We start from the raw sequence: 21,209 nt of genomic DNA, 5'->3' as shown, positions 1-21,209 counted from the left end.
TCCTGACCCACTTACAGGCCGAGGGATTTATTTCCTATTGCTGCAGACAGCACAGTCCTATAAACATGGCACTGGATATGCGTGTGTGCTATTGCACCCAGGCTGGCAATATGCTTTATACTGAGCTTTCTAGATCTTCTTTTCAAATCTACTAGTGGCAAAGCACATCCTTCTCAAATAACATCTAGACCAGGGGTTTAGAGCAGGTTCCATTCCTGGTGCTGCCACTGACTTACTGTGGATGTGTCTACACAGCAAGCAGCAGCCCCCAGCCATGCATCTCAGAGCCTGGGACACCACACTTGGGCTTTTGCTATGGTGTTAAAAATAACTGAGTACATGGTCAGACTCTTAAGCCTAGAGAGTAGGGTGGGCGGCTTCAAGCCTTCAGAGCCTGAGCGCCAGCTCAAGCCACAAAGTCTACCATGGCTGGTTTTGAGTTAGCCCCACGAGCCTGAGTCTGTTGACCTGGACCCTGAGACATGCTTAACTGCTCTGTGTCTTGCCTCTGTACCTACCTAATGCCTGATCCTGTCAACACTTAGGCCTTGTTTCCACTAAAAAGGGATTGCTGGTATAGCTGTCCCAGCAAAGCCTCCGAGTGCAAACTTATGCCAGCTAAAGTGTGCTTTTGAGCTTATACCAATTCCCCAAAGAAAATAAGCAAAAGGGCTTTTTTGCTGGTGTAACTGTGGCTACACTAGGGCTGTTGCTGGCATAACTCTGTTGGTCAGGGGTGTGATATTTTTTAACCAGCATGGCCCTCTGCTTTACTATGAGTCCGTGAATGGCTCACCGGCTAAAAGTTAAGCACGTACGTAAGTATTTGCAGGACTGGGGCTCTTCCCAGGACTGCTGTGAGTCGGTCTAGACGCAGATTTTGTACTATAGAACTAGTAGTGTGGGTTGTTGCTTGTTTTTTAACCATTAATGTTATATTGGTGAAATCCCTAGGGTGGATTCAGTTATACTAGTAAAAAGGTGCCTTCTGCCAGTATTGCTAATTCCCTTGCCTATACAGGAATAGTTATCGTAGTATAAGCATCTTTATACAGATATAACTTAGTCCATACTATGCAGGTTATACCATTCTAATTACACCAGTATAGCTAAAGCTGTATGACTTTTGTGTGTAGACAAGCCCAAGACCTGTGCCACTCAAGTCAATCGGCATTTTCCCATTGGTTCAGTGGGAGCCAAAATCACTCCCAATGTTTGTAAAGAGCTTAAACATTCTCAATGTAAGTGCAAAGTATTATTACCATCCAGTGATTCCTAAGAACTCACACACTGTTTGTCCCAAATTCTGTGATACAAAACCAACATTACAGGGCACTGAGAAAACAACAGCTAATCCAAGTTTTTCTTCTGTGTCCCATTGCAAAGCATTGTTCTGCAAAAAGGCTTTACCTTCCTGCGACCCAGCACAGGTTGTAACAAGAGGATTTGCCATGGATGTGCCAGGTTGTGATTCAGAAGCTCAGAGCTGTTCAGCGCCAACAAGCAAGACCCAGGGAGGCCAGGTTTCAAACACAACAGACACAGCAACTTTCAGAGATCAGCTTGGTACAGGGATTATTCTGAGTGTAAGGGCCGTGGTTCACCTAACTGCCTTTATATGAACTTTCTTTTCTATATAAAGAACAATAACAAAAAGGAAGAGTGGTCTTGTGGTTAAAGTGGTGGGCTAAGATGCTCAAAACAGTGGTTCACTTCCCAGTACTGCACCTGGGGGAAATTAATCAAAACTTTCCATGGTCTCTAATTTGGGGTTGGTGCTCAGTTTAAGATACCTCGTGCTAGATTTTCAGAAGGCCTAAGCCCTTGCAACCAGGGGCGGCTCTAGGAATTGCGCCGCCCCAAGCAGGGCGGCACGCCGCAGGGGGCGCTCTGGTGGTCGCCGGTCCCGCGGCTCCGGTGGACCTCCTGCAGACGTGCCTGCGGAGGGTCCGCTGGTCCCGCAGCTCCGATGGACCTCCCGCAAGCACGCCTGCGGATGCTCCACCGAAGCCGCGGGACCAGCGGACCCTCCGCAGGCACGCCTGCGGGAGGTCCACCGGAGCCGCCTCCCGCGGCACGCCGCCCCAAGCACGCGCTTGGCGCGCTGGGGTCTGGAGCCGGCCCTGCTTGCAACGCTGTTTGATGCATCAGGAGCAGCCCCTTCAAAATCAGGTTCGGGGATCTCAAAGCTGAGCTTCCCCAAAATCAGCAGTCAGTTTTGAAAGGATCGGCCTAAACCCTGCTCCTAGTGGGAACGTTGCCACTGATGTGAGCAGGACTCAAAGGAGGCGCCGATGCTGCAGAGGTCAGGTAAATAACCCCAGGTCTGGCCGGTGCCAGTAGAGAAAGGGGCACTGGCATGACTGAGGGGGAGACAGGTTCATTTATGCCCTGCACCTCCCTATTTCCAGTATTGTGAGTGGGCTGGGAGCTGACCAAGACCAGAATCCCTGAGCCAGGCCTGATCCCCCAGTGCCCTGCATCTCATGGGAGTGCTTACACCTGTGGCACACGTTCTGAGTCAGCAGTATTTAGCACTGCCATAGGTAACTGCACCAGGCTCAGGGCCTGGAGAATCAGGCCCTTGTTTATATGGCACCGAGCACCCCAATCCTTCATCAAAAGCAATCACAAAGGGTTTAACCCCATCTCCAAGCAGGTGAGAAGGGTTAGAGATAACGAGACAGGACAGCTTACTGAGGGGAAGGGATTCAATTAGGAACTAATGAGTCAAATCAGGAAGCTTTATAAAGAGAGGCCCAGAAACCTTACTCCCCTCCTTCCTTTTTTGCAAGGCCTGTATTATAGAGTGCAGGGAGGGAAGGTAGCAGTTTATGCTATTACAAGAACTTCTACAGTAGCACATACTTGGAGGGAGGGGAGCTGAGGTATAGAATGAAGCCCTTTATTGGTGATTGCATTGGTTGGCAGAGTGTCCTGAATCTGAACTTTGTGTTAGCCTTGTGTTGGGAAACACAGCATGGTTTGGAGGCTGCGGGGGAGGGATACAGAGTGGTATGAAAAGGATTTACCCCATTTTGGAAAAAAAATAAATCCTAGGACTGGAAGGGACCTCGAGAGGTGATTTAGTCCAGCTCCCTATGCTGAGATAGGACCAAATGTTACACCTTGTCATTCATTATTATTATCTGGATTGCTGTAGTGTAGTGCCTCAGAGCCTTTGTTATGGACCAGGACCATGTTGTCCTAGGTGCTGTACCCACACAAAATGAAAGGACAGTCTGTGCCCCCAGGCGCTGACAATCTAAATATAAGACAAGAGACAATAGATGGGGGAATACAAGGAAACAGTGAGACAATATTGGTCAGCATGGCAGGCAGTGGTCTCTGCACATCAACAGCCTAGCTGTTAAGTTTTTTTTATAGGCATCCAGGGCAAAGGAGAGTTTTAAGAAGGGCTTTGAAGGCAAATAATGAGGTAGTTTAATGGATGTGTACAGGGAATAACTCCCAGGCATGTGGGGCAGCATCAGAGAAAGCACCATGGTGCTCGTTAGAAAATTTAAGAAGTTGCCAATGGAAGCTAACATCCTGGGCAGATCAGAGGCAAAGGTTGACAGGTCAACCGAGAATGAAAGATGCTATGAAGGGAAAGGGCTGACTCTGAAAAGGGAAAGCCAGTGGTGGGATATACCTGAAAGTAGGAAAGAATCAGTGGGAAAAGCAACTGGGGGGGAGGGGGGAATAGGATCCTTAAAGATTTAGAATGAATGAAATAAGACCCACCCAAAATCATAGAATATTAGGGTTGGAAGAGACCTCAGGAGGTCATCTAGTCCAACCCCCTGCTCAAAGCAGGACAACACCAATCTTCTGCACTGAGCCTAATGAAAATCCCCAGTTCACTTCCACCTCACCCAAGCATATCCCTTTAATGGCTGACAGCAAAGGCAGATGAGAGAAAATGCCATTAATGCTGAAGAAGTTGATAGCATATCATGTTCAACTCCCAGCACTGGCAGCTTCCCTGTATCCCTCACTTTGGGGCCTTGTTTCCTATCTGTGTCTTGGCAGGTGGGAGAATGAATTGTTAAGATGGCTTCTCCTCATTACAACATTCCGTTCCTCAGCTCTGCATTTGCTGTTAATCCCAATTTGAAAAATTACAATCACAGAGATTAATGCCAGAAGGGACCATCCTATCTAGTCTGACCTCCTGCACATCAGAGGCCCCTACACACCATCCAGCACCTGCCACAAAAAGCTCAACAACCAAAATTTGATCAAGTATTACATGATGGTCTCCTTTTGAAAGCAAAGTGTGATTGCTGATAGGTACCACCTCCTTGGAATCCTTCGCTAACCTGCCCTTCCACATTTAAAAGGAAAGGTCAGCCATGCCTGAAAGTTCCTATCTTCAGCCTATTTGGGGACATTTGTGGAGTGAGTTTGTGGGTCTCAGCCAAACCCCTCATTAGTGGCCGTTTGTCTGCATCACCCAAGTCGCCCATTACAGTCAGTGGTAACTGGTGGTTTCAGCAGATGGGCCAAGGGCTGAATGGGGCATGAGGACTAAACTCCACCCTAGAGGTGGTTCCTCCGGGCAGGATTGGGGCACTTTGTCAAGGCAGAGTTTGTGGGAAAGATCTGCACTGTGGCTATTTACTGACCATGTTCTGTAGGTAAAGAAGTGACCTGGATTTCGGTCAGTCCAGCGCCTTTCCCCACAGGGGCCCCGGTAACTTCCTGCAATTCTTTGCTAAACAATGAGCATTGTTGTCTGCCCAGTGTGCCCAGTTAGCCCTCAAACCCTGCTCTCACAGCCCAGGCTTTGACTTTCAGTTGACCCCCATCTTTTTTTGAACCCTCTTTTCTAATTGGGGGAATGATCTTTCATGCACAATGGGCAGGGTCTTGTCTGCTTCTCCACAGAGATCAGCCAGGCCAGTGACTTCCACAAGCCTGCAGTTAACAAAAGCAGTAGATAGACAGACTGAACCCCGAAGGGCTTAGCTGGGTGGGATCAGGAAATATAAACATTACCGGTCAAAAGATGGCCTTTCCCCAGCGTCAAATGCGTCCCTCAGCTGTTTCACCAGGTTGTCCTGGCCAGGCAGTCGGAAGATGCCCTCCTCATTCATGCCGTGCTCACGTATAAACTCTGCACATGTCTCCACCAAGATGGGGACCAGGTGCTGCCCGAATTTCTGTTCATACACCACAGTCTCAGCCAAGCGCTGGCCAAATACCACTAGATAGAAGAAGGGTATTGTTAATAAAGGATAAAGGTAGGCCCAGAGGCAGCAGTGGGATTTATCCCTGGTCCCTTGTAATACTGTCATTATATGGAGCTTCTTTCAAAGCTGAACAGAGGTTTGGTTGCTAGATGAAAATAAAGGGCCAGATCCTCAGCTCAAACACCACTGACTTTCATGGAGCTATGCTGATTTACATCAGCTGAGAATCTGGCCCACTGTGTCATTAAAACTTAGAAACTGCCAGACCAGACCAGACCAAACTAGAACTATGGTCCATCTAGCCTAGAATCAGTGACCACTGCAAGAGGCTTCAGGCGATACACCAAAGGGTGCAATGGAGATGTCGTCTTGATGCTTATGCTCTGTCTGCCTGTTTGTTGCAAGCTTCTACTGAAACTCCCTTAAAGGAAATCCCTGCCCTCAGATAAGCAGAAAAATTCAGCTCTGAACTTCCCCAAAGTTCAGGGTTTGAGACCATGGTTTCAATTCATTTATTCATGTTTCAGTGGTTCTCAAACTTTTGTACTGGTGATGCCTTTCACATAGCAAGTCTCTGAGTGCAACCCCCTCCTTATAAATTAAAACACTTTTTTTATCTATTTAACACCATTATAAATGCTGGAGGCAAAGCAGTGTTTGGGGTGGAGCCTGAAAGCTCATGACCCCCCCCCATGTAATAACCTTGGGACCCCCGTCCGGGGCCCCGCCCCCCCCCCCCCAGTTTGAGAATCCCTGATTTATAAGATCACTCAGCACTGCACAGCAACCAGCTGGTAATGTTAACACGCCATGGGATATGGAGATTGGGGTACCCCATGCAGATGTTTGCTTTATCTTTGTCTTAAACTATCCAGTGGAAAACACTTTGTTACAAATATTCCTCCTGAGTGTTTGATGGCAGATACATCAGGAGAAAATCTAAGAGAACTCACTGAAGATTTTCTTCCAATTAATTAAATTAACCTGTTTTAAACCCTTTCCTGCAAAGAGTGTTAATACTTTACATCTTCAAAGTGCCAAACAAATGTTAAGTAATCCTTCCCCACAACACCCTTGTATTGAGTAGTATTGTCTCTGCTTTATAGATGAGGAGCCTGAAATACAGCCAAGATGGGGATATAAGAAAAATGCTGGGGGGAGACTAAGTGAATATGAAAAATGTCAATAGGATAGCAAAAATGCAGAGGGCTGAGGATATGTCACTTCATTAGCCCTGCCACTGACAAACACGCAGAGTGAAGGTACCTGTGAATTAAGAGCCAGATTATATGGGTTACTTTGGGGATCTGTCTCTTCAGTCCCCCTGCCACTGTCACACATCATGGAGATGCCTATGAGTTAACTCCAGGTGAAGTCAACAGTTCTAAAAACTGGGCCCTTCCATGTCGAGCAAGCTGCTAACATCGAGTCAAACATCAGAACCAGGCTAGAACTCAGGGATTCTTGGTTTCCAGTCCCCTGCTGGATCTCACTGACTCTTTTATTTGGAGACGAGAGATCACTAGTAAAACAGAGGTCTTAAAACTAAGATGGCAAAAGAAAAACAGCCTCGTAATGCAGCTCCAGCCGAGTTTGGGCTGGGAGCCTTTCCCTAGCCTAATCCCTAATGTCCTCCGCCAGTCAGCTATATTTTTAAAAAGGGGGCAGTACCTTTCCTCCGGAGCAAAGGCTTTTTCCTCCTGAACTCCCAGCAGAAAACCATCCCTAAGGCTGGAATGCAGCAGCCCTCATCCCAGCTCTTCATCCTCAGGGCTTTAGGCATGATGACAGCAGAGATGCCCCAGATGCAAGTGGCTCCAGAATATTAATGGCAAAGGATCCCACGGCCTCCTACTAGATTTTGCCCCGTAATGTGTTCATCTCCTGTTCCGAAGGCTGAAATAATCCCTGTGTATCTCTTGCAGATCAGCATTATGCTCATAAATACTCCCGTCTGGAACCACAAGACTTGTCAGCACCTGCCTTGTGGTGGTGTTTTTTTCATTGACACAAGACTCCCTTTTGCTTTTAAATAATGAACATAAACCTGTCATTGTACTCAGTAAAAGTATAAATGGCTCCTTTTTCTTAGTAACTCATTATCTGCTATTACCCTGGAGGATCATAAAAATCAACCCTCTACCAATATGGCTCTATACATCAGTCATTCCGTCTGACACACTGTTAGCATGTCAGCCAGCTCAGAGACACTCCTTGGGTGTCAGGCTGGTAAAGGGGCTCAGAGGCATTTTGAAAGGTTTCATTTCACTCGGCACAGCCTCTCTGCTTTTTAACGTGGAGCAAATTAACAAACAGCTGCCTTATCTACGTGAGTCACCGGGGGCATTTTTCAAGGGGGATGCAACCCAAGCCTAAGGCATGCAGATGTACAAAATAGTCTATGTCCTATTCTCAAGCCTGCCGTTTGGGAATCCATTAACCCCCGAGTTAATTTATACCATAGTATGGGTCAACATCACTGAAAAGAGGCCTGGATCCTTATTTACAGTGAGGCCCCTGTACACTCGCTTTAAGGCTGCTTCACCCTGCCAGCACAATTCCTTAGTGTAAATGAGCATCAGGCCTGGAGTCTTTATTTGCGATCATATGACTTTTTGGGGGGCTGATCTTGGAAATCCCTTGCTCAAATGACCTTCGTGAGCCACTGATGGTACTGCAACTTTCCAAACGATCAGAGGGGGGTTTAGAGCACTTAGAAAAACTGGCTTTTAAACATTAACCTGAACTACAGCAGAGTTGGCTAGAATAAAGATGCTCTAATCAATGCCAACCACTGACATCAGGTCTTCATCTGGGTATAGTTATTATTTGAATCACAGTAGCACTGAAAGGCCCCAGCTGAGTTCAGGGCTTTGTTGTGCTAGGAGCTGTATAGTCACATAGTGAAAGGCAGTCTCAGCCCAAAGAGCTTAGGACTTAAATAGACAAGATGGACAAAAAGAGGAATGGGGAAACAGAGGCAGAGAGAAATGTCCAGGTCAATCAGAAACACAACCCATGTCTAATCCAGTGCTCTGTCCATTGAACCATGGCCCATGCTGTCTCTGTGTGTATGTCTGCCTGCCTGCCTGCGTGTGTGTGTGTGTGTGTCTCTCTCTCTCTCGCTCATACATTTTTATATAAAATACTCAGTTCACTCCTATATGAAATATGACTAATTCTGAAGATGAATCATTCTTGATTGCAAAGCCCGTCAGTCTGAGCCCACCACAGAAGGTTCCTCTGTTGTAGGCTTTACCCCGGGGCTATTACAATGTTACTTGTGGGGAGTGTCAATAATGCTGTAAGATCATGAGCAAAATATTAACTTTTTTTTTTAAATGTCTAGTTAGTATTATAAAACACTGTCATGGTCAGTGATGGGCACTCCTGGAAATCCTTAAGATAGATGGATGAGGTCAATACTCCCATTGCCTCTGGGTGTAGCTACAACACTGACAAATTTACAAAACACTTCCCCTCCTCCCACTTTGCACAGGCATAATATAGCTGCACAAGGTGCTGGGCTGTGGGGAACCAGATGCTATAACTCTCTCCTGCACCCAGCAGGGGGAGGGGAGATGACCAGGATGCGCATGTTACAAAGACAAACCTTGTGACTCTGCTGAGAATGGGCCAGATGGCTATGGGACAAAGGGATGCAGTGTGGTCTAGAAGTTAGAGCAAGGGAATCCGTATCTGGATTTCCTGAGTTCTATTCTTGGCTCTTCCACTGACTCACTGATAGCTCTGGCTAGAAGTTGCTCAAGGGCTGGATGCCTACTGATGTCAATGGGATTCTCTTTCCAAGGGACACCGGATCAGGTCCATAGCACCCCACTTACTTTTGGGCTGCTAGTTACTTAAAATGCAAGCTCTTTGGGGCAGGGGCCACCTTTTTCCTCTGTTTGTACAGCGCCTGGTGCAGTGGGGTCCTGATCCATGAGTAGGGATCCTCAGCACTTGCACAATACAAATAAATAATAATATATAAATAAATAACACATAACCCTTCCATGTTCCCATTACAACAACTTACCTACATGGCAGCTATGTTGAAAGGTTTAATTAGCATATGTAAAGTGCTTTGATTTCCTTGGGTGAAAGTTAAGAACATAAGAATTGCCATATTGTGTCAGACCAAAGGTCATCTAACCCAGTATCCCATCTTCTGACAGTGGTCAATGCCAGGTGCCCCAAAAGGAATGCACAGAACTGGTAATCATCAAGTGATTCATTCCCAGCTTCTGGCAAACAGAGACTAGGGACACCATCCCTGCCCGTCCTGGCTAATAGCCATTGATGGACCTATCCTCCATGAAGTTAACTGTGTGAAAAAATACTTCCATTTGTTCATTTTAAACCTGCTGCCTATTAATTTCATTTGGTGATCCCTAGTTCTTGTGTTTATGAGACAGAGTAAATAACACTCGCTTATTTACTTTCTCCACATCAGTCATGTCCCCTCTTAGTCGTCTCTTTTCCAAGCTGAAAAGACCCAGTCTTACCAATCTCTCCTCATATGGCAGCCATTCCATACCCCTAATCTATGCTATAGAAGCATAAGATGTTATTGAAAAGCCACCTCTGGGGCCATTTCAGCTCCCCTTTACCTCCTGATGGTGATCCCACCACTCTTCGGATCGACTTAACCCACTCATCCATCTCGGATTGGGAGTTGGCCATCAGTACATAGGAGTCTTGTCCTGTTCGATTCTGGTCTCCCGAGACCCCTGCAAAAATAATTACTCGTAAAGGGAGTTCGGGGTGGAACAAAGACACGTGCCCTTATTGATTTCTTAGCTAAGTGCTATGGGCCCAAAAAACCCATTATCCCATTCATCTCGATCTGGCTGTAAAATGAGGTGGTGTCTCAGGGAGACGTATTGTTTACACTACCTCTCCATCTCTAAAGCTTTCCACCAAGGAAATAAACTAACAGAAAATGAATATCGCAGTGGAGTGAATAGTTATCCTGTTTTCTCTCAATGCTCTGCTCCATGCATTTACCTGGTACCTTCTCCCAAAGTATTTTCCAGAGTGACTTACAAATTTGGGGCCTGATTCTCTTCCCCCCCCACAACAATGTCTCTCCAGCGACTCTAGAGGAGATACTCCTGGTTTACCCTGGTGTAAATAAGAGGACAATCAGGCCCCATATATACTGTACACAAATCCTTTAGCCACCAGTGAAAAGCAGCCAACTCTGGAGTGGAATGTGGCAGTTCTTTATCAGTTTAAGACTATGAGTGAAGAACACATGGCCAGTTGAAATTAGTCATTTTTAATTAGACCCAAAGTGAGCACTTGTCAGGACACTGGAGTTCTACTCCCAGTGAGTAGAGCTGGCTGGAAAATGGAATTTCTGTCATTTCCTGACATTTCAAATTTTGTTTTTGTTATGAATCAGAAACAAATTGAAAATTATGAAATTTCTCGCAAAATGGAAATTCTGAAAAATTTAGATTTAGAAGTATTTTGTTTCGATAATGTTGAACCATAATATAATATAAAATATTACATATATCAATAAAATATAAGATTTGAAAATATTAGACTGCTAGCAGCTGAAAGCCTATGCTATTGCATGGGTGTAATTTGTAATATCAAATGGCTGAGAACATAAAAATTGGAGGGTAACAAACTGAACTCTTGACCATGTTTGTAGCAGTTTCCATTATTTCACACTGAGTCAACAGACATTCTAGGCTTCAGAGTAATGCACACAGAGTGACAATCCTGGAATCTTATTATATAGACAATATAAAATTCAACAGAAAGTCAAATGAAATGAGAACATTGAAATAAAACATTTTACCTTATGACATGTTTTGATATTGAAATTAGATGAGAAAGCCAAAACCATTCATTCTGACACTTTTCCCATCAAAATTTTTGCCACAATCGATTGTTTCCAGAAAACATCTAGATGTCAACAAAACTGCCTTTTCTCGCAGAAAACCATTCCATCAAAAAAATTTCAAGCAGCTCTCCCAATGAGTCTCCCCCATGCTTGGTGGATCTACAGGTGGGGCATCATATTAACCCATAAGCATGGGATGTCTAGCCTTGTGAGACAAGGAGACGGGAGATCTCTATGTTGTGTCATGGTGCTCACCTGGGATGATTTCAAAGATAAACTTCCCCGCTTCCTCTGGGTTGCTGACTGCCTCCTTGATAGTGCTTCCCTGCAGAAACAGGCAGCCCTAGAAACAAAGACAGCAATAGCCTTGAATCAGCCATTTAAAAATAAAACCCTCCTCTTTGGACCACGTTGGTAATGATGGATCGAATCATAGCAATTTTGGGCTGGAAGGGACCTCCAGAAGTCATCAGGTCCAGCTGCCTGCACTGTAGCAGGACTAAGTAAACCTAGACCATCCCTGACAGTGTTTGTCAAACATGTTCTTAAAAAACCTCCAATGATGAGGATTCCACAACCTCCCTCAGAAGCCTGTTCCAGAGCTTAACTACCCTCATAGTTAGAAAGTTTTCCCTAGTTTCTAACCTAAGCCTCCCTTACTTCAGGTGAAGCCCATTACTACTTGCCCTACCTGTGGTGGACATGGAAAATAATTGATCACCACCCTCTTTGTAACAGCTCTAAACATATTCTAAGACTGTTAACAGGTCCCCGCCTCAGTCTTATTGCTCAAGACTGAACAGGCTCCGTTCTTTTTTAACTTTTCCTCATAGGTCACATTTAAACCTTCATCATTTTTGTTGCTGCCCTCTGGACTCTCCCCAATTTGTCCACATCTTCCTTAAAGCATGGTGCCTAGAAATGGACACATTACTCCAGCTGAGGTCTCGCCAGTGCCTAGGAGAGTGTGCCAATTACCTTCTGTGTCTTACATAGAACACTCCTGTTAATATATCCCAGATTGATATTAGCATTTTTTTTTTGCAACTGCACCACATTGTTGACTCTCATTCAATTTGTGATCCACTGTAATCCCTCAGATCCTTCTCAGCAGTACCACCATCTAGCCAGTTATTTATGAAGAATATCCCTTTGGCTGGCCACAAGGTGAGAAGGTTTGAGGAACATCTCCATTACCCTGGATTCTCTCACTGTGTATTAGGGAAGCACCAATTTCAAACTGACTGAGCAGATTACATTCCATTACGATAAAAGCCACAGCAGTTATCACCAAGATCATCAGGCTTATGACTCTTGCTTTCACGTCATCAGATCACATGTCCAACCTAAAAAGGGATGTGGACCCAGGCTGGCAGACATAACTGCATGAGTCAGCACAAGCAATGTCTCAGAATAGGGCTGCAGAGGGGAGTAGGAGGTGGTGCCATGGATGGAAACAGAGAGGGCTTTAGCTAATTACATGTTTATGTAGCCCACTTTGCTCAGGCCACATGTGGGGATTGCACCCAGCATCTTGGCAGTGCTAAAAGAATGAACCAAGTTGCTATGGTAATACCAATAGTAATAATAATTAATAGTGAATTTCTACTGCTGCAGGCTGAGGTTCTCAACAGAAAAATGGATGCATAGTTCCCTTTGAAATTAATGGGAGTAGTATCTCTACATCCCCTGGGTAGCTCTGCCAGTCTCCATGTTCTAGATAGAAGCAGTAGCAGACTCATATCTAGAGTTGACAGGAATTTTGTCATCATCAAAGGAATTTCAACAAAAAAATGGCTTTACATTTTCCACAATGTTTTGGTTTTGATGTAATTTTCATTGAAATTTCCTATAAAAAAAGCAGAGTGGGTTTTTTTTGTTTTGATGGGGGGGAACCCATGAAAAAAACAGTTTGAGGTAAAAATGCTTAGTTTTTAGTTGAGTGAAAAATGGTTTTCAGAAACAAAAAAAAGTCAGTTAAAAACAACAAGAAAAATTGTAGGACATTTTGTCCAAAATGGAAAAGAAAAAATATATTTTTTTTAATTTTCTCCACTATCTATATCTATATCTATATCTATATATATATATATATACCAGCTCTACTTGTATGTGGATCAGCCATTATCATGGGGCTGTGTAACATATTAAACCACAGATTATGCTTATGTTTTGGAGACAGCAGCTGAGTTAAAGGCAGTCTGGATGTTAAAAGCTGACTGATAAAAACACCTTGTGTATCCATTGGGATGGAAGACAGGGTACCATGCAGAGAGGGGCTGGTCCTCTCCATCGGGGGGAGGAGGGGCACTCTACATACATGGCCCATCATAGCATTTCATAAGACTTGTGGCCTGCTTCAACACACTATACTAATGGCCAATTCATTAGCGTTTTGTTATTATGTTTACATCAGTTTCGTTTATGCAAGTGTGTAAATAGACAATATTGTACATAGAAACAATCTATCTAAATACGCACAAAACAAGCTGAACTTTAAAATATAAATCAGTATAGGTGACTATTCATATTTTAATAAGATTTACAATCTGTTTGGCCCATTCGAGATTGTGCTTAGGCCCTCCTGTGTAATAAGCTTGGGCACCACTGCTCTACATTATTAATCTTCCTTCCCGCAAGGAGACGTAGAGCCATAGAAGGAGGCAGGGCAATGTACTTGCATTACTACCCTGGGAGTTTGTGATGTTCCATTTTTGTGTCATTCAGAGGGGATTTAAGCAGGTTCAGAGACCCAACTTGGAAGAGTCAGGCAGCTCCTTTAAAAGAAAGATCCTGCAGCTGTGGGTGAAATTCCATCTCACTGGAGCTGTTCCCCTATATACCAGCAGCAGTAGAAGATGAAACCTTTGAAGTCAAGGGAGCTGAGCCTAAATGGACCAGCAGGAAATCTCCCCACCCCCGCATGCGGCCGTGCAAGTGAATCGTGAGCTGTCCAAACATGGCCATGGCTTTGTAAAGGTTGTTTGAAATGTTAGCTGTTGTTAACACCTCTTGTGTGTTCAGCTGTCTTGCAAATGATGTGGCAGGGAGGGACGGGGGTGAGGAGGTGGAAAGGGATGCAAGATAAGTGGCAGGGCATGAACAAAGGCCTTCTGAGCTTCCCTCCTATTTTGTGACTATGGCAATAAACCCTTAGGGAGCTGGGGCCCACAGAAATCAGTATAAGTCAGATCTACTAAAGAATATATTTCTGAAGAGCAAATATCCTGTTCTTGGAATGCACCAGATTACATGGTGTTGTCACAAAGGATCCCCTTCCCAAAGGGTTGTCCCTGCTCTGCAAAATTCAGACTCCATTTTGCCCTGAGTTTTTTTGAAAACTCTATTTCTTGCCCTTTCCTTCTTCACCTTATTCCCTCCAGCCCTCTTGGGTGACCAAGCTCACAGCTGCGGTGGTGGCCACCCCAGGGTGCCAGTAGCTCTGGAAGTTCTGTAAATGGGCCCCATATATTCCCTACAAAGCTGCATAATTCATTCTGCCTCACTGCACATCTACTTAGGTCCTGTCCCCACTCCCCATTTCATAGCCAGAGAAAACAGAGTTCTACATCAAGGCTTGGCCTGAACTTAAACCCTGGAGCGGAACAACCCCAAGGTAGGACCTGGAACCCAACATTAGAGAGGCTTTCTCTTCCCGGATCTCAGGCTGTCAGCTCAAGTGCAACATGGCTAAAACTGTTCTTAATCCTCCCCATCTCCTTTCTCAATCACTGTGAACAACACCGCCATCCTACCAGTTACTCGGGACCATAACCTGGGCATCAACTTCGACTCCAACCTCTCTCTAGAACCTCCCTGGCAGGCTATGTCTAAATCTTGCCAATTCTTCCCACATCACGTCTCTAAGACATCCACCCCACTAAGACTCTCATTCAAGCTCTCATCATGCCACATCTCCATCACTGCACCATCCTCCTCACTGGCCTTGACAAATGCAAACTTGCCTCTCTCCTAGGGTGACCAGACAACAAGTGTGAAAAATGGGGCCAGGGGGCCGGGGGCCGGGGGGGGGCGGGGGGCGGGAAATAGGAGCCTATATAAGAAAAAGACCCAAAAATCAGGACTGTCCCTATAAAATCGGGATGTCTGGCCACCCTACTCTCTCCTATCCATTCAGAATACTGCTGCAAAGATCATTCTCCTAGTCTGTTGCATGGACAACATCAGCCATCGCTGCCTCCCTCTTCTTTATCACCTCAAACACAAGCTGCTTGTCTTCACTTCCAGGCCCTTCATGGTCCACCCCCCACCATCACCCTTCCTATCATCTCTCAGTCACTATCAAAATGTCAACTCCCACCTCGGATCAACCCACCGTGCCAGCCTCTATCATCTACTTCTTACATTTTCAAACAAGCAGATTCGTGCTTTCTCGCATCCTGCCCCCTCACACCTGGGATAAGCTTCCCTTAAACAGCTGCAAAATGAACTCGTTCGCCTCTTTCCGAACCCTCCTTAAAGCTCTCCTTTGCCACAAGGCCTAGAAAACACTTGGCAGCGGTTAGCACACCGGCGTGCTGAGACCACTGCCTGTTACACTGACCAATATTGTCTCATTGTTACCATTGGTCTGTCTGTATCCACCACTTATACATATCCAAACTCTCATATGTAGCTTGTAAGCGGCTTGGGGCAGGGACCCCTTCTGTGTTCGTACAGTGCCTAGTACAATGGAGTCTTGGTCCATGAGTGGGACTCCTCAGTGCTATGGAAAGACAAGTAATAATAAATAGTAATATCAGTACGGCAGGGAGCAGGATAATCAGGGGCTCACCTCTGTACTACATCCTCCCTGCCAAAAAACATCTCCCCTATGCCTCCCTTCAGGACCCTTCCTAGACCTAGGATACAAAGTGCTGGCTCACTGTACCTGGGGCTTGGCATCTTCCTCGTCCTTGTAGTAACACAGCTGCTGGCCCCTCAGTACAAAGTACCGCTGCTGCCAGTTCTTGACGATAGAGCGCTGCTTCTTCAGCCAGCCGATCTTCAGGGGCCGCTCCAGCAGGTTCGGGGAGGCTGCCCAGTTGCAGGCCGCCATGGGATCACCGGTCATCACGCTCCTGGAACGAGCTGGAGAGAGGAAGACAGACACATACTGACAGAGGGACATGGGATTCAAAGGAGCTCCCAGGTAGAGATTCTCAAGGCTGTCCCATTAGGGGAAAGCCCACCGTTGCATGGAAAGTGGGTCTCTTCAGACAGAGTTAAGTAAAACCTAAAATCAACTGCTCTGAGGCAATCAGAAGCAGCTATCTGTCCCCTCTGCCTGTGTAAAGCCAACGGGCTAGAGGCTTTTAAAGGAAGTGGCTGCAGTATCTGTCAAAATATGCTTCCTTTTTCCTGCGTGGGAGTTACTGTCTCACAAATGAGAGAAGAGAATAATTAGCTTCTATATGGGACTGTTTCATTTAGACCTGTCCAAAAAAAAAGACACAGCAGTGATGGGGGAACTTTCAAAATGTGTTTTAAAGCAGTGGTTCTCAACCAGAGGTACACGTGACCCTGGAGATATGCAGAGGTCTTCCCAGGGATACATCAACTCATCTAGATATTTGCCTAGTTTTACCACAGGCGCTATAAAAGCACAAGTGAAGTCAGTACAAACTAAAATTTCATACAGATAACGACTTGTTTCTATCGCTCTATATACCATACACTCAAATGTAAGTATAATATTTATATTCCAATTGATTTATTTTATAATTATATGATAAAAATGAGAAAGTCAGACTTTTTTTCAGTAATAGTGTGGCTGTGACACTTTTGTACTTTTAGGTCTGATTGTGTAAGCAAGTAGTTTTTAAGTGAAGTGAAACTTGAAGGGTACGCAAGACAAATCAGACTCCGGAACGGTTGAGAGCCATTGTTTTTTAAACTATTTACACTGGGTGATACTTCCAAAGGTGCCATCTGCCTTTTGAACAGCTCACACAACACATAACATATCTGAAAGGCCAATGAGATTGCGAACTCTTCAGGGCCAGTGCTGTCTTTTATTGTGTGGTAGAGAGGTTCCTGGCACAAAGGGGCCCTGATCCTGATGGGTCTCTCTAGGAGGTGCAGCAATGTCGAATACCGATCCGGGGAGATCATTTCCTAAAGAGGAAAAGTATCACTGCTCTTTTTATTTTCATCTGTGGGACAGTCATCTGGGCACCTAAATAGCTGTGCATCACACTCTGAGCATCGCAGGTCAGATTGTATTGTCATTATGTGCATGGCCGATACCGTAAATATACAGCGCAACTCTGTTTTACTGGTCCCTGCTTGTGGTAGCCATTTGACTCTCTGGGTGTGATTGTCCTCTCTCCTCATCAGCATAAATGGGGAATAAGTGCACTGACGTCAACAAAGTAAAGCTGCTGTGAGTGACCTAGGACTCAGGCCCTCTGAATCATCAGTCACATTTCAGAAGTCATTTCCTGTTGGCATGAATGTTCTTGCCCTTTAGGCAATAGTAATCATAAAATCTACATCTCGTCTAGTGCTTTTTAGAAAGGAGGTCAGTATTGTTATCCCTATTTTACAAATGGGGAAACTGAGGCACGGTGGGGTGAAGTGACTTACCCCAGGTCACCGAGGAGCAGAACCGGGGATAGAACCTAGATCTACTGAAGCCCAGTCCAGTACACTGACGAAGGCCACAGCAGGCTGTTCCAAGAGGTTAATGTCTGCAAAGTTAAAGACCTTCATACCTCTTCAGAGCTGCTCAGTTGCTCTGTCCACCTATCTACTTATATGGCCCCCACTACCATCTAAGTGGTTCCCATTTACAAGTAAAAATAACAATGACTCTCTCTCTCTTCCTTTCCAGCTTGATTTGTTTTCTGTTTGTCTGCTTGCTTCCATCTGTGCACATGGTGAGCAGGCACATCCTATGTCTATATGTGCAGACATGTGCGTGTGTTGGGCGTGTGCATTGTGCACATGCAAATGTGTGTTGTGGGCTTGTGACCGTGCACCTTTGGTGGAGAAATTATTGAGGGAAGTCTGAGCCAAAGAAATGAGTTGTGTGCAGACTTCTGAAAGTGCTTCATGGTTACTTCTGTGGTCAGGAAGTGTTAGGGGCGCTGGAACAATTTGTACAGTGGGGGGGCTGAGAGCCATCTAACCAAACTGTAAATCCTGTATATGATGGAAACCACTTCAAGCCAGGGGATGCGGCAGCACCCCACACATTCCTAAGTCTAGCACCTATAGAGAGCATTGCAGTTTAGGGGACTGCCAGTGAGGGTTGAATACAGCCCAACTCCCCCACTTTGCCATTAAAACACCTCCAGAAGAAGAGCCCACTCTGTCGCTGCAAGACAGAAGCCTGCCTCTTTCGACTCATCTAGTCACATGCACCTGGGCAGAGTGGCTGCACAATGATACCGGTCCAATTACGTTTCACACTCACTTTGCACGAGTGCAAAGAACTCCTCCAGGTGTGAGGCAGTAGAGAATCAGGGTTTTTGTTCCTGGGCATATGTTGATATGGGAAGTTCCCCAATGTATGGATCTGGATTTAGAGTAGGCTTTTCAGAAGGGACCTGAGTTAGTCTTTCAATGGGATTTGAATGCCAAGCTCCTTTACAGTATATCTACTGTGCAAAAATAAACCTGTGGTGCCGAGTCTCAAAGCCTGGGTCAATTGACTAGAGCTTGCAGGATGGAGCTAAAAATAGCAGTGTAGATGTTCAGGTGTGGGCTGGAGCCCAGGTTCTGAAACCCAGTTTGTGGAGAGGGTCTCAGAGCCCTGGCTCCAGCCTGAGCCCAAATGTCTACACCTTCACTTTTAGCCCTGGAGCCCAAGCCCCGTGAGCCTGAGCCAACTGACCCAGGCTCTGAGATGCAGTGCCGTGGCTGGTACTTTGCAGTGTAGACGCACCCTGAGACCACAGCCCTAACAAGCATGATCAAAACGGGGGTTTCCTGTTCAGAACCTCAGCAGTTAGAACTATTCAAAACTCTATTGCTAACACATCCCTGTTATTCAAGCCCCATGAGAAAGGCTCAGAACATGCTGACAAAACACCTGCTAATTTACAGGAGCATTCCTATTCCCTGATCACATCCCTTCATGCCACACAGGGGATGTTAACTACTCAGCGGGTTAGGATTTTTAGAGGATGATGCACAGCATGAGGGCTGGACAGAGTGAAAATCTGACTTCATTAAACTGAATGTTACTGTCTGGAGAGCGCAGCCCCACTAATGCAGAGGCCGTTCTGCAAATGTTTGTTTTGCAAAACCACAACCCGCTTCTAACGTGTTAAACCAGGACTGGGCAAACTTGAAACCATTCCATCTCTGTTGTACTACAAGCCACGGTCCTGCGCACAGCAATCAGACAGTGCGAGCTCTTGGCTGACAGCTTCGTTCTGATGAAAAGCGTCATCCAGGAGGCTACCATAACACGTCAAATGAGCGGGATGAAAGGTGCTGTCTATGAATAAGTATTCACTGCAGAGTTAGCCTGGGGTAGTTTAGCATGAGTGGAGCGTCCCCGCTACAAACATCTACCTGAGCCAGACCCGTGTGGCTGCATCCACAATGGTTCTGTGCTGGCCCATGTACCGGGCTGGATTTCTAGCAAGACATCTTGTGGTTTTTAGTGGTGCATTGAAGTGGGCCACACTATGAGCTCATTTGCAGGGTATTGTCTCATCTGTCCTTCCTACAGTAATGCTCGTGCGGGTCTTACTGACATCACACCACACCAGAAGGCAGGTATATCAGCTTCTGGCCAACTGCAGCACAGGAGATGGATTTCTTGGATGGCATATCTCTGTTCCAATGCTGTACAAGTGTAGCTGAAATGGAGCAGGGATAGGTTTGGCAGACTAAGCACCTGGGCTGGATCAGCCTGAGTTCTCACTGTAAAGTAGGTAGGTTGCCAGCCGGGGTTGAAATAAAACCCAAAATGTAGCCTATAATCTCAGCCATGCCTGCTAGCCTGACATTAAAGCACCCTCAAGCCTGGGTGAGATGTTCTGTGTAGATTGAAGGGATTGGGGCAACATCCAGGCTAACTTTTGGGTCATCCTGTGTGCAGAGTGCTACTACATCAGAATGCTCCAGTCTCTCGGGCGGTACAATGGAATTGAAGGGGATGGTCTTATGGTTAAGGCACTGGACTGGGACTCAGAAGATTCCTGGCTCTGCCACAGTTTCCCCATATGACATGGGGCAAGTCACTTTAACCTCGCTGTTCCTCAGCTCCCCATCTATACAATGGGGATAATGATACTTGCTTTCTCCCACCCTTTGTCGGTCTTGTCCATTTGGAGTATAAGTTAGGGACTGTCTCACACTACGTGTATAGACAGCACCTACCGCTCTGGAGTCCTGACCTTAGTTGGGGTCTCTAGACCCCACTGTACTGCAAATTTTAATAAACGCTATACTCACTTTGCACAGGCACAAAGGACTGCACGAGGCAGCAGGCACTGAAGAATTAGGCCCATCATTTTCATCATTATATCCCAAGCCCATGTGTGGTACTGTAACTGTCAGATCTCCAGTAATGGTGATTCCTCATACCTCCCTCAGCAGATTGGTCCATTCTCTAATAGTTAGGAAGCTCAGTGGTACCAGAGGACAGAACAAGGAGCAATGGTCTCAAGTTGCAGTGGGGGAGGTCTAGGTTGGATATTAGGAAAAACTTTTTCACTAGGAGGGTGGTGAAGCACTGGAATGGGTTACCTAGGGAGGTGGTGGAATCTCCTTCCTTAGAGATTTTTAAGGTCAGACTTGACAAAGCCCTGGCTGGGATGATTTAGTTGGAGTTGGTCCTGCTTTGAGCAGAGGGTTGGACTAGATGACCTCCTGAGGTCTCTTCCAACCCTGATATTCTATGACTCCTCTTTAATATTAAACTTTAATTTTCCTTATTGCAGAGTAAGCCCATTACTGGGCCATGAGCATGGCCTCCTTGACTAATGACCTCTTTACAACCCTTCCCATTCCCCTAGATAGTCATTGTGTGCCTTATTTCAGAGGCAAAGGTAGCTAATGCAGCAGCAACAGCAGAGATACCCCAGTGGTAACAGGAGCAGTATCTCCTCGCTCTGTACAATCTACAAATCTACCATCTCCTAACAGGCATTGCCATGCTGGGATGGATCTAAATGAATGCATAGGTT

General features: G+C 45.7%; 1 protein-coding gene across 1 annotated transcript in view; it reads right to left on the bottom strand.

Moving 5' to 3' along the window:
• Positions 1–21,209, bottom strand: part of ARHGAP25 (Rho GTPase activating protein 25) — a 45,712-nt gene that overhangs the window by 9,579 nt on the left and 14,924 nt on the right. The window contains exons 2-5 of the mRNA XM_045003020.1: positions 15,953–16,152; positions 11,317–11,404; positions 9,812–9,931; positions 5,005–5,212 (exon numbers count right to left, since the gene is read on the bottom strand). Coding sequence (XP_044858955.1) covers positions 5,005–5,212; positions 9,812–9,931; positions 11,317–11,404; positions 15,953–16,152 — 616 coding nt within the window. The remainder of the gene's footprint in view (positions 1–5,004; positions 5,213–9,811; positions 9,932–11,316; positions 11,405–15,952; positions 16,153–21,209) is intronic.

The sequence above is a fragment of the Mauremys mutica genome, chromosome 2, assembly GCF_020497125.1.
Source record: "Mauremys mutica isolate MM-2020 ecotype Southern chromosome 2, ASM2049712v1, whole genome shotgun sequence".
In the NCBI taxonomy this organism is placed as follows: Eukaryota; Metazoa; Chordata; order Testudines; family Geoemydidae; genus Mauremys; species Mauremys mutica.
The sequence above is the reverse complement of the archived record's forward strand: the minus strand, read 5'-3'. Positions and strand labels throughout refer to the sequence as shown.